General features: G+C 38.0%; 1 protein-coding gene across 2 annotated transcripts; it reads right to left on the bottom strand.

Moving 5' to 3' along the window:
- Nucleotides 1-2,561: 2,561 nt before the first annotated feature.
- On the bottom strand, nucleotides 2,562-12,820 carry arfgap3 (ADP-ribosylation factor GTPase activating protein 3). 2 transcript variants are annotated; one of them, XM_034163539.1, is made up of 17 exons: nucleotides 12,667-12,820; nucleotides 10,783-10,901; nucleotides 9,456-9,528; nucleotides 9,228-9,359; nucleotides 8,984-9,064; nucleotides 8,791-8,884; nucleotides 8,634-8,693; nucleotides 8,492-8,538; nucleotides 8,233-8,384; nucleotides 7,967-8,098; nucleotides 6,864-6,989; nucleotides 6,619-6,762; nucleotides 3,602-3,728; nucleotides 3,409-3,496; nucleotides 3,195-3,319; nucleotides 3,078-3,101; nucleotides 2,562-2,933 (listed from the first exon to the last, which is right to left on the bottom strand). In XM_034163539.1, exons 1-16 carry the CDS (start codon nucleotides 12,733-12,735, stop codon nucleotides 3,084-3,086), a joined length of 1,587 nt encoding a protein of 528 aa, XP_034019430.1. In that variant the 5' UTR covers nucleotides 12,736-12,820; the 3' UTR covers nucleotides 2,562-2,933; nucleotides 3,078-3,083. The 2 variants fall into 2 exon arrangements, with proteins under 2 accessions (XP_034019430.1, XP_034019429.1); XM_034163538.1 differs by lacking the exon at nucleotides 2,562-2,933 and having other exon boundaries at nucleotides 2,981-3,101.
- Nucleotides 12,821-13,698: the final 878 nt, after the last annotated feature.

The raw sequence follows: 13,698 nt of genomic DNA, 5'->3' as shown, positions 1-13,698 counted from the left end.
GTCATCATCTGCATTATTTCTGCTTTGCTGGGGGTAACAAATGGCCCAACAGAGGGTCACCCCTTTGAGTCTGGTCTGCTTGAGGTTTCTTCCTCAGAAGGAATTTTCCCCTTACTGTTGGACTGGGGGTTGATAAGGTCAGACCTGACTTGTGTGAAGCACCTTGAGGCAACCTTGTTGTGATTTGGTGCTATATAAATGAAAATAAATTGAGAAAAAAAAAATCAATGCCATCATGTCTTGACATGACAAAAATCTTGGCTTACAAAGAGGTGCTGCAATAGTCGGGATGTATGTAAATCAGCACCAGTTCGTTTTCTTTCATTTAATGTTTGAACCATCCATTTTTTTATTTTTTAGAAACAAAGGGAACATTTTCCAGTGTCCAAATAAAAGTCATCATACACTAATAAATAAAAAGAAACACAAAGCTACAAACAAACCTCATATTTGCAAAATTCAAGCCACAAACTATGTGCTTCATAAACAAGTTTATTAGATTGTCGAAACTGCTGTAAATCCATTCTTTTCACGTGTATACATCAATTTGGTCGAACTTTCAAGTGAGCTGTAAAGGTAGTCTGAACTCCGACAGTTCAGGAAATACCCTGAACGCACCAGCCACGTAAGCGGCTGCCAGGAGTCAACGAAAAAAAAAAAAAAAAAAAAGTGTCCAAAAACGACAATTCAAAGTCGACACTTTCGTGGAGCAGTTCCGTTGTTTCCTCCATGACTTAACCGGTCATCAGATAGCGTGAGCGGTCAAGTGTGCACGAATACAAAGCGTCATGCAAATTACACAGATTGACACTTTACATACATTATGTAACAATTCAACAGACACTAAGAGATTGTAGAAAATAAGATCAACTGCAATACACTACATTTCAGCAAAAGGTACTATGTGCAAATTCTAAACAAAAAGTTATATAATATGCAATAGCTTCAATAACTAGAGGGTTTAGCAATAAACTATCTTTGGATCAAGGCAAATAATGTTGAGTAAAACAATTGTTTCACAGTGGAAGTCTGAGTTTTCCCATTCGGTTAAAAAAAAAAAAATACTGGTCTAATAGTGGGACGTAGGCTTAAGATTGTGACAAACTGATATACTCGTATAATGTTAATGAATAAGCTGAAATTCTTCTACATGCAAGGTGTGGACTTACTAGATGCGTTCAGAGTGTAAACCAAAAATCAGTATTCTCTAGATTTTCAGTTAACAGTCTGGAGCCCACACTCTTTCATATATCGTTATGGATTTTTTTTTTTTTTCATATCCTGATAGGCAAGAACTGACTCAATTTTCAAGGGCATAGGTCAAAGTCAGGAAAAATCCCCATCTTTAACACTGAGCAAATTTCCAAAAATTCATAACTGTCAAAAAAAAAAAAAAAAAAGTCAAATGTCTTTCATATTTGAGAGTGTTATGCAGGATGGTATCCTTTATCGACTGACAAAGTTTGATCCAGATCCAATCCAGATTACAGATGTTTTGGCCATTTAACATCAAAAATGTATATTTTACATTGTATCTTAAACAAACATGCACCAATCACTCTCATATTTGAAAGTGAGGTGCAGACTGGCACGACCTATCGCCCGACAAAGTTTGATATGGCTCTGATCCGGGTTTTGGATTCTATGGACATTTGAATTTAATATTGAAAAGCCCATTTGGTGTACATTTTGCATTATATCACAATCAAAAGTGCCTCAATCACTCATTTGCGACAATGGTGGTGCAAACTGGCACTCTCAATGAATAGACCAAGTTTGACCTATATTGTGGATTTAGATTTTAACATTAGAAAGCCTTTTGATCTATATTTTGTATTATGAAAAGACACTTCTAACAGGACTTTGAAAGCTTTTGCCAAGGTAAAAATTTGCGGAATTTGAAACTAGTGTTTGTGCTCTATGAGAGCGCGGTGCTCTAGTTACCTTTATTATTGAAGGCAGGTCTAAAAACTGCTCGACTGCATGTACACAATATCCCGACAAAGACTTCATTTATCAAAAGTGCAACTTGGTATGCAAGGTTAGATCCCTTAGACAAGTTCAACGCTGGGTGCATTTCAAGTCTAATTGTGGCCTTCGGGGGTCAAGGCTCTGACACACAGTATTAGCAAAAACAACAAGGAGTTCTGTCGATTACAGCTTGCATAAGTACAAGGGTGGGCTCAGGTCAGTATCGCCCTTGTTCTGTTCAATACCGTTACAGCCACTTATACATGCTACAAAAATCATGACTTGGAAAAGGAAAGGTAGCACTGAACATCATGACAAATACAGCAAGATGTAAAATATCTTCTTGTACAAGTGGACCAGAACACTACAGAGTTGATGTCAGAACGTCTAGACTTTGAGAACCTACTCAGTGATGTCCTAAAGAGGACAACCCGTAAGATCAGACATATCCAAACAAATTCTAACTAAATTTACTGTTTGTATTTGAAATGGTGTAAACAAATTAAAATGCGTGAAATATCAAGCGGCCCAATACTTTTTGAAGGGCACTGTAGCTTACAGCATTCACAATAAAAAAAAGGAAGAAAAAAAATCTGGTCCCTCTAGGATTTATTAAGGTTTTTAACTTGTTCATGAGAAACTTAACTGCACTTTGGTGATAAAAAGGACACTTTTAAGCTCGGGGAAAAGTGCAAGATTTAAAGAATACAGAGTAAAACGGATGAGAGAGAGAGAAAATTTCCTCCACTGTTGACTCCAGCGATCAAAAAGCAAACCCATCTGTTATACGCCACAGACACTACATATGCCGGAATCAATCAACCAAGAAAAACCACAAACAATATTCTTCATAAATGCAATATACACAGAAATGTCCCTCCAAGATGTCGGCAAACAGACAGCACTCCTAAAAATGGTACTTCAGTCATCTGGAGTGGAAGAGTTGCTGTATATACACATTACTGAATCCAAAAAAAAAAAAAAAAAATACTCAGTATAGATATATACAGCATTATTCTGAAGTATGATGTCATGCTGTCAATTATGAGATTTGTCTACAGCCGCTCATTTTGCTTCCAGACAGTGGACTCCAGAATAAAACATACCTCGACTCAAGAGCCATAGTGATCCTGGAAAGAAGAAATAAATATTCGTTTATAATCTGTGACAGCGTCAAACAGGCCTACGGTCTTGGCTCATTAAGATGCTAATTCGTGACAAACCTGTATTGTGTTAACGACACCGCTGGCCATAACGGAGAGTTTTCCAGCGACTGTTCGCACTCCGAGTTTGAGCTGTGACATGTCGGGAGCGCTGGCCAGCATGTTGGTGAGACTGTATGAACTTGCTGCGTACACAAGATGGACAAATAAAGAAATAAATCAGTCGTGTGTTTAGGCTGTGACCGACAGAACGTCCAGCTTTCTCTCAACTTACTCGTCTGTTTCTTTGGATCATCAAACAAGTCGGCCGAACTTATAGCAGAACTCCCAGAAAGATTTTCCAGACGTGTTTTGGCTTCATACTAAAACAGTATAATTCAGGAATAAACACACACGTATCGAAGTACACCATTTCAGACAACAGGCAAGTGACCTTTAACCTTAAGATGAGTGTTGCAGACATGTACCTCAGTGTTATCTTGTTTCCCAAAGTACATGTCGGAAGATATGGCTTTTACACCAGTGCCAAACTTTTTCTGCGCTTCTCCAGTGTCTGTGACGGTAACTGGTTGTGGTTTTCTCCGAGCTGTTGATCTGATACCAGATGAAGGAAGAAATAAAAAGACAACGACGACGAAGAAAAAAAAAACAAACCACTTAAAAAAAAATGTCAACATAATACCAAACTTGCACTTTAACACATAAGAGGAACACTAAAAATGGGTCAATAAAATGTTAAAAATTATCATGATACCATCAAAAATCAACTATGACATAGAAGAATCACATAATTTATTATAAAAACTACAAATAGGAAGCAGAAAACAAAGACTAAAATTTATATATCATGTTGTTTTCAAACACCAAATCCAACCTTCAAATCCTGCCACAAATCACCACCTTGCAGGGAATTCAAATAGAATTTGTTAAACAATACAAATATCTTGGAATTTGGATTGACAATACACTTTCATTTGCACATCATATTAATCTGCTTGTAAATTGACTCAGAATCAGGTTGGGTTTCTTTTTTCGAATTTGGACTTGTCTGTCCTTTGAGGCCTGGAGGAGGCTTGTTGCCACCACTTTTATGCCAATGTTGGACTATGGCGATGCATTGTACATGCACTCATCAGCTCAGAGTCTGAGAGCTCTTGATGCTGTCTATCATGGAGCTCTGAGGTTCATCACTGGCCTCAGAGCTCTTACACATCACTGTATTCTTTATGCTCGTGTTGGTTGGTCCTCCTTGGCGTTTCGCAAGGCTTAGGCATCTGTATTTACTCATCTATAAATGTTTACTTGATCAGCTTCCTGGTTACTTAAGGATGTATATTTCTCGGAAATGTATTGGTTCCTATCAACTTTGTTCTGCCGACCATTTTTTATTGTCAGTCCCAAAGGTCCGGTCAGAACTGGGAAAGAAGGGCTTTCAGTTTGCTGCACCCTCTGCATGGAACCTTTTACAGAATGACTTAAAACTGAGGGAGCTGGTCTCCTTAGAACCTTTTAAAGGACTTTTAAATGACAGAGATGCTGGCACATTGACATGTAGTTGTTTTAACTGATTTTTTTTTTTTTTTTTTTTTTTGTAAAAATGTGTTGTTTTTGAAGTTTTATACTGAAACTTTTCCATTGGCTGGTAATTTGTTTATTCTGTATGTGTGGTGGAATGCCGAAATTGACACGTGACCTTGCTGCCTGTCTTGGCCAGGATGCTCTTGTAAAAGAGATTTTTAATCTCAATGAGACTTTTCCTGGTTAAATAAAGGTAAGAAGAAGAAGAAGATATCATGATCTGTTGATGGTTCCTCGAACCTCCTTTAAAACTCGAGGAGACCGATCTTTTAAAGCCGTAGCGCCTCGTCTCTGGAATGAACTCCCTCTGTCCCTGTGATCCCTGGACTCTGTTGAGATGTTCAAAAAGCAACTAAAGACTCTACTTTTTAAACAGGCTTTTCATGGCCAATAATCTTTTAGTACTGAGTGTTTTATTGTATATTTTTATTGTTTTACCTTGTAAAGTGCTTTGTGACCCCTGTCTGTGAAAAGCGCTATATAAATAAAGTTTACTTACTTACTTATCTGTATCGTATCGTGGCGTGGCACTAGTGTACCGTTACTCACCTATTAATTTGTGCAACACTAATGTTCGTTTTCATTTCTCACTAAAACACATTCCTATCGTGTTTTAACCAGCATAATATTAGTGCACAAATCCAGTTTGCAGTTCCCCGATTCTAAATTACACACAGGTCACACTGGGTCAATTAATACAACATCTATGGTGCTCCAGATGAATCATAAAATAAAGATGAGGCATTTACAGACAAACTGTTAGACGTGCATGAGCATACAAAGCAGAAAGTTTGACCACATTTCACCCATATTGGCATCCCTTCACTGGCTTCCTGTCCCAGTGAGATCAGCTTTTATGGTTCTGCTACTAACCTATAAAATTATTCATGGACTGGCACCTCCCTACCTAGCTGAGCTAATTAAACCTTACGTACCGGCTCAGGCTTTGCATTCTCAGGGTGCAGGAATACTTTGTGTCCCTAGGGTGAATAAGAAGTTTGCGGGTCACAGAGCTGTCTCTTATCGTGCCCCTGTTCTGTGGAATGATCTCCCTGCATCAATAAAACAGTCAGACTCTGTGGAGACTTTCAAGTCCAGACTTAAGACGCACTTATTTTCCCTTTTGTATGGCTAGCATAGTATAGTTCTACGCTTTTTACTCTTAATTCATTTTATTAGTAAACAGAGCGTGCCGGGGCCTCAACTTTATCTAAATTCTGGGTCTTTTAGAGAAGCTTAGGGGCAGTGGCCGGTGATCACCTTAGTATTTCTTCTGTTTTTCTTGTTGTTTAATGCTAACAAATTATACTGTATTTCTTGTCTTTCTGATGCCTGATTGTTTTTTCTCTGTTTAAGTTGCAGCTCTATCCAGAGATGGGTGTGGTATTTGTGCTGAACACCCTCCTTTCCTGTGAACCAACTACATTTCAGTATATTTGTTTTGTGAATTGTTTTGCAATTTATGCCTGTAGCATGGCCCAAGCAGATGGTCACCCCTTTGAGTCTGGTCTGCTTGAGGTTTCTTCCTCAGAGGGAGTTTTTCCCCTTACCACTGTTGCTCTGGGGGTTGGTAAGGTTAGACCTTACTTGTGTGAAGCGCCTTGAGGCAACTCTGTTGTCATTTGGGGCTATATAAATGAAAACAAATTGAAATTATATGTCCACTTTGTCCGTCCATGTGTGACTAAAACATTTCTAAGATTTTTCATCCAATGTGGAACGAACTTGGTGGAACAATTGATAGGTGGTCAAGAACAAAGTGATTGGATGCTGACAAGGAAAAAACAAACAAGGTCTTGTGTGACCTTGAAATGTCACTTCTTTTAGCAGTAATAACTAGGAATTAGTTACAGCATGGTTACCGTGAAACATTATTGATGTCTGTACGTGCATGAGTAAAAACCACCTATCATCCAGTGATGATTGAGAAGAGACCAGAAAGAAGTCAGGCTCTGGCTTCTTGCTTTCTTTCAGCCAGTTTCCTCCATCGTTCCATCGAGATGAGGAATTATCTGAAGTTTCCGTTTGTTCGTCAAACTGAGGCAAGGCCCTTCAGCACAAATTACAAAACATTTTCAAGTCAGTCATTTCATGCTGGCATCTAGTTTGACTCAACAGCTGGAGAAAAGGACAGGTTCATGATCTTCTGACCTCGAAGTGAAGGAACCTTCATCATCCTCTTCATCTGCAAACCGCCGTGATTTGCTGACTTTGGCTCCCACTGGAGTCTCCTGCTGGATGATGTGCATGTCGGATGTCACAGAGTGAGACACGCCACTACAGGGAAGAATAAATAAAATACAAAAGTCCACATTCTGTAGCAGTCCCACAATGAGGTTCAATTTCAAATGAGAGACACAATCAAGGCCATTTGAAGCCCTTCTATCAGCTATATTGTCTTATCTCGATGTACAACAAGAATAACTACTGTTGACAATCCTGTCAAAACCTCAAAAATACTGTTAGCACCCGTCTGCAAATCTGTGATGCAACTTTATCTTTTCAAATAGTAGAAGTTGGAGTGGTGCATTGATGGCAAGCTGCAGAGCTTATGCTTATCACGCCATTATTTTGTGAAGCAGTTTGCCCCGTGGATATTAGAATGCCTACTTCTGTTGGTTCTTTTAAGCCCAACCCGAGAAGGTATTTGCTTTCTATTGCCTACAATTAACTTTATTTTAGCTAAAAGTTGCTTTTTTAATATACCTGTATGTATTTATCAGGCATTTTTATTATTCTGTCTTTGTGAATTTTTATCATTTAGACCAAAATTCTGCACGAATATGCTACATAAAAACATTTATTGTTCTTATCTCACAATTAGCAAAGCGGGCTATGCTATAAGGAGCTACTTTACACTGAAACGTAGACTGAAAGAAATGATAGAGATTCTGAAAAATCAATATAACATTATGCTGCCACATGTAAAGTGAAACCACAGAGAGAGAGAGAGAGAGAGATGTACATTCCACATCCTTCAAATGCCCCCTGATGGAAAATGCACAAACATAATTCAAGGTATTCAAGTCGTATTCCGTATGATAAAATGAATGTTGTAATGCCCCTTTTATTGGCATGTGATGAACAACGTGAAGGTTTTTCCAGACGGACATACAGCTGTCTTTTATGTACAAGAGGACAAAATGACCCAGAACTGGTGTTTTATCAGCATCATTTGTGGCTTGAATTTGTAGATGCTACAGTGACCTTGATATGCTGGAGCTTCTATAGGTTTAATCTGTGTAGCATCGTACCTCCTGAAGCCGAAACCCATGCCCAGTCTGTCAGCTTGTTCTTTCTTCTTCCCGTCTAATCCCTTCAATTTTTGTTCATCGAGTTTCCGCTGCTGCTCAATCTCTTTGTAGGCCAGTCGCAGGGACGGAGCGCTACCCAGGAGAAAGGTGGACAAATTAAAGATTAAAGCTGGGGCTGGGAGACAAACCCTACAGTTTGTTCTTTCCAGCACCTTTCTTCATTCATTTTTCATAAGTGACAGAATTAAAGCAGGAGACACACTCACATAGACTCATCAGACTGAATATTCTTCTTGGCACCGGCCACGTTCTCTTCTTTCTCTCTGAGCTTGTCGGCAGCTTGTGCCTTCTTCTCCAGCTCGGAGAAACTCTGGCTGCTCACCTTCTGAGCCCCCAGCCCACCTTTCTTTGAGCCAAGCTACAATTTCACACATTGGATAAAAACAGAGTCCATTTATACACATACAGTATCTGTATTCCATAAATGTGGAGAAGCTCAGTTCTGATATATTCATTTGTACATACAGGTTTCTTGGCACCAGCTGGTTTCTTCTTGAGAAGAGAAGAAGGGTCTGAACAGCACAGACAGCAGCAATGTAACATCTCACAATAATTACTCAAAAACACAGATCTTTTGAAAGTTTCACATGTAAAAATCCCAGCAAACCTAGATGTGCTTTTGGAGAAACACTCAACATTTCCACAATAGGCCCCTCCTCTGGATTGCCTAAAAATGATGAATACATGGGGATGATACAGAACTAAAGACATAGCATCCAATTCCTATATTTTAAATTACGGTAGGCAGCAGAAAATTTTGCTACCATTGTTGTCATCCTCTTTTTCTGAACCTGAAGGCTTCTCTGTTGCAAAGGAGCTGAGACTCATTTGGGCCATGTTCAGATTTTCAGGATTAGGCTGAACATTAGAGAGACACACACAAACAGGAGATTAACACGCTAGCAAACACAAGTGTGGATAAATCCACACACAGCCAAGGAAAACATACTCCTGTACCTGTGAATGCAGGCTGAAAAAATCCACTTGATTGAGGCCTGGTGATGTCGGAGAAATAGGAGCCTGGCTGTCCAGCCATAACTGAACAGAAGAGCAGGAAAATCCATACAAGTATATTTACAATACATATTTATCACAGCATTTTCTTATTTTTATTCTGTATGAAATCCTGTAAGTGTCAAACATTCAACAACACAGAAATGATATTCAAGTACAAGTCAGTAAGCCAACAAGTCTGCAGTACCTCAGTGCCATGACGCCTGGTGGCTTGTGTGGCTAAAGTCTTTATTTTGTCTCGGTACAGTTGGGCGGCCCGGCTGTTGTATTTGGCATTGGCTGCACTCGCTGTGCATCCATGCTGGTTGAAAAATGCAATCTGTAATAGACACGTAAATGCAAAAAAACAGTGCACACTTGTATTCAGGCAGCATTAATGACAATGTGCTGATATTTTTTTCCCTCGCTTACTCACCGCACTGGCATTGCCTCCCACTTGCATGCATCTTAGCTGGAACCACGACCAATTAAAATCCAGCTCAGTAGACCTGTGTAAGAACAATGTGGAGATCAGAGCAAAACTGGGGGGAGATCTGTCAAACATTATCATATGCAGGGCTGCAAATAATTATGTTCACTATCAATCCAACCATTTTCTATACCCGCATATGGGCCTGTCACACCTTGATGATTTAGCCAGGGTATGCCAGCTTGTGAAAAAAATTTAAATTAACTAAATATGCTGTCTACGTTGAATAAGTTATGCAGCTGTCACACCATGACGATTTAGCCAGCGTATGTGGACATATCAAAAATGCTGCCAATACACCATTATACGTCCGCCAACATGTTCAATAAGTTCTGTGGTCTTCCAGAACACATCAAATACATCTTCATACGTCATTATGTGTTGAAGATAAGTTCGATATAGACACATAGGTCCAAAGCAAGTTACTCACAGGTGAGAAATACGTTTTGGGTACGCTAGACATTACCTCAATGTATTTCGACTTAGGAGTAACTTACAAGTAACGCACCAACAATCACATATCTTGCCTACAACTTATGGCCTGCATACGCAGGACGTATGAGCCATACGTTGAAAATATTGTGCATGCACAAGAGTTTTTGACATGCTTGATATACTATGACATATGCTAGTGTGCTTCAACGTGCTCTTAACCTATACAAAATTTACCTATAACGTATTCCATGTATGCCAGTGTATTCCTCAAATTGGCTCTTTACTCCAAGGGTGACAGGGTGTTCACTAACAAGCAAATTTAATTCTTTTCAGTCTTTCTACCACTACTCTATAAATAGGCTGAAATTAGTTACAATCTATGGAAATTAGTAAGAAATGCCTCATCTTAGATTACTTTTTGACAGCAACATTTTCTCAAATTGAATTAGTTTAAATCCACTATTTTTTTTAAATAAGAGTTTAACTGGACTGGTGCTGTTTAACACTTGTTAAATGTGTGTTTGTAACAATAAAGACTAGTGCCCTTAGAATGTAATTATTACTGAACAGACAACATTCAATTTGAATAATTATACCAATTCTTCAGAGCCATTTAAATCCTTTTTAAAACCAATAACTCATTTATAAGTTTACAAAATGTAGACTTTTAAAAGCAGTTTAAATGAGTTTCTCAAATAAAACACAAAAAATACTTGTGAAAATCTACAACAACACAGTATTTGGTGTCTCTTTCTTCTTTATATGTTATTTCAGAACAATCAATTATCAGCACTGCTGGCTCAAATTTTCTGTTGAGTGAGCAAATACGCAAATCTACCTGATAAAGGACAAGTGCACACCAAGAGACCTGTGTGTGCCAGAGCAATCTATACACAAAAAAACACCATAGGTGATGCTGGCCCAACTTGGATTCTTAGCCGAGCAGTCGAAGCAAACCTGAGAGAAAGAAAGAGAGAAAGCGACATTTATAACAAAGGTTAAGTAAAACCATAAGGGAAAACAGGCTGGGCCATAAATGTTCAGAACCTAAAAACATGATTATTTTGCTTTAAAAGCAAATACTGAATTAACACAACGTGCAGAGTAGACTTTCAGATAATGTTTGAGGGTATTTAAAACTAATCTGGGCAAATGGTATAAGAATGATTCCCTTCTTTTTGTGGACTCTGATATTTAAGTGACAAAGGCAACTTAATTAGGCCTAATAATGACACTAAGAACTGAGTGCAAATTCTGGATGGGTCTGATGACTCAGGGAACTTTTCAGAACAGATGTCACTTTAATGAGAGGCAGAATATCCAGAAAAACAATATGAAATCAAGCAGGTGTGAACTCGTTTTCATGTCTTATATATGAGTGACTGGGACCTAACACCAATAGGCACACAGTCTTATTAGGGAACCTTAGTCCAAAGTGATTGTGCATCTTGTGGACTAAATGAGGATCCTGCCCATTTCTCTAGGCTTCCGATCTGCACCTTGTTGTACTTTATTTATTCCAAGATTTTATATAACGAGACATTGGGTTGTTTAGTTACTGTTTTGTAAATGCAGGTCCTGACAGATGTGTGTTGAGCCTTCTGTTTTACCTCATATACCATAACAGGAAACATCTACACAAACAATTGCCCAATTACTTTTTGTCAATAAAAAGGGACAAACATTCAAAGCACCTGATTTGAAAATAAACAAAAACAAGGCCTGCATTTCAAACTCATATTTACAGTTTGCTTTTAAATCTAAAGTTGGAGCACTTTTTAAATGTGATTTACTTAAGCAATAAAATACCAAGATAAAAGACTTGTACTTCATACTGCCAAGAATAAGGCAAAGCACAAAACATATTTCTATTGTATTCCACAGGGGTAAAATAGGATTAGAAAAGACCAACTAAAAACATTTGGAAAACAGATATAAATAGACTACAAACGTCAAATACATTAAAGCTGAAATACAAAAGAGTTTACTATGAGCACATGTAAAATTTCTTAGAAACTTAACTAAAAATTCAGCACACAAGCCTGATTAAAAAAATGGAAATAAAAGACATACATAAAATCTGTTCCACTATTTACTAAAATTAAATTTTAAAAGAATGTCAGTGTCAACATGTATGTTCTGTAATGTGAAAATCCGATTTTTCCCCATTCTGATTTCTTCTCACTTGTTCGTGAAAATAAATTAAAATCTATAAGACTGTAGTGGAATTAAGCAATGTGTAAGATTAAACCGACTTTGTCATGTACTCTGTATTATGACGATACACAAGCTAATAGTTAAAATAAATGCAAACAGCTGTTGGAGAAACTGCTTAAGTTTACATTATGAAATTATAGCAGCTACGTTTTTACAGATTTAAACACGGGACATCGGAAAAATGTACTGCTGACTTAAATATCTCAAAGAAACGCGATGAAGACTAAATAAAACGTAGCCTCAAACTTGTTAGCTAACTAAGCCTTTAGCTAATAGTATGCCTTGTAACAATTCCCTACTCAAATGTCCCCGCCCCACTTGTTACAAAATACAAAAAAAATATATACAATATATTTTAAATAATTTTTATTTAAATTATTAGAGTTTTAATTGAAAATACTAACCTTAGTGTCTACGTTTTTCAAAGTGCGACGTGTCAATTTGTTTAGTTCAGCCGACTTCCTTGATGGAAGTAAGCACACTGCCTAACCTTTGAAAATCTTACCTTATTCGTCGGAATTGATCGCAATCGTTTAAAAATGGTACAAATATCGTGCTTGCTTGGCTCTGACATTTTCCCACCAGCTGGTAATACCAAGTGGCACAACTAGGGCGAAAAAAACTGCGCTGTTTTTCTTCTATTAGAGCCCGAATACGACACGTCAGTGGGAAAACATCATGATCCCACTCTGATTGGATAATAAACACACGTGGTTATGTCATTGGACTTAGGTGTTCTGGGTAATGTAGTTAAAGAGTACAAGTGGGGCTACAGTGTGGTTCTGGGAGACACGGTTCACATCAAGTGTCAAGTATAAATTGCTTTACAGTTACAAATTAAGACTGCATTCTAATGCAGCCTGGGAGCCAATCTCACCTTTTGTTTTTTAATGCTTTTTTTTTTTAATTTAAGTATTGGAAATCTAATTCTGCATGCAGTCATGGAATACCTTTCCATTATTTTATCACACCTTTGGTTACCAGGTCAAGGGATGTTGCAAGACCCTCCCAATGCACATTCACCCACAGTGTTTCATGACATGCATGTTAATCGACCTAGTGTTTGGGGATGAAAGAAACTGACAACAAAGCTCATTTCAGGTTACATGTGACTTCAAATCCTCATACGTTAACAGCAGAGGCTGCCAAAGTCTTTACTTTGAAGGGCCATAAATTACTGTGGATGGACAGCCACAAGCTGTAGATGCGTAAATACAATCACCATTAAATGCATTAGCATTTAATGGTAATGTAACCATTTTATACACAATATGCATTCTTAATTTAATATTGGAAGACATACATTACTGTTTAATCTGCTTAATTTAATTTGCATACAATTTGTTTATTGCTGACTCAAACAAGGAGTGTGCTGCAAGAGACCACGAGACAGACTGAGAGCAGGGGGAATCCTTTCTGCAGGGTTGTGTGGATTTGCAACCATTACTTGAGTTTTGGAACCTAACAGTTACAAAACAAAAATAACTGCTCTGGTTCAGTAAATTTTTGTGCTGTAACTGCTGCACCATCGCCATTT

Source organism: Thalassophryne amazonica, chromosome 22 (genome assembly GCF_902500255.1).
Source record: "Thalassophryne amazonica chromosome 22, fThaAma1.1, whole genome shotgun sequence".
In the NCBI taxonomy this organism is placed as follows: domain Eukaryota; kingdom Metazoa; phylum Chordata; class Actinopteri; order Batrachoidiformes; family Batrachoididae; genus Thalassophryne; species Thalassophryne amazonica.
The sequence above is the reverse complement of the archived record's forward strand: the minus strand, read 5'-3'. Positions and strand labels throughout refer to the sequence as shown.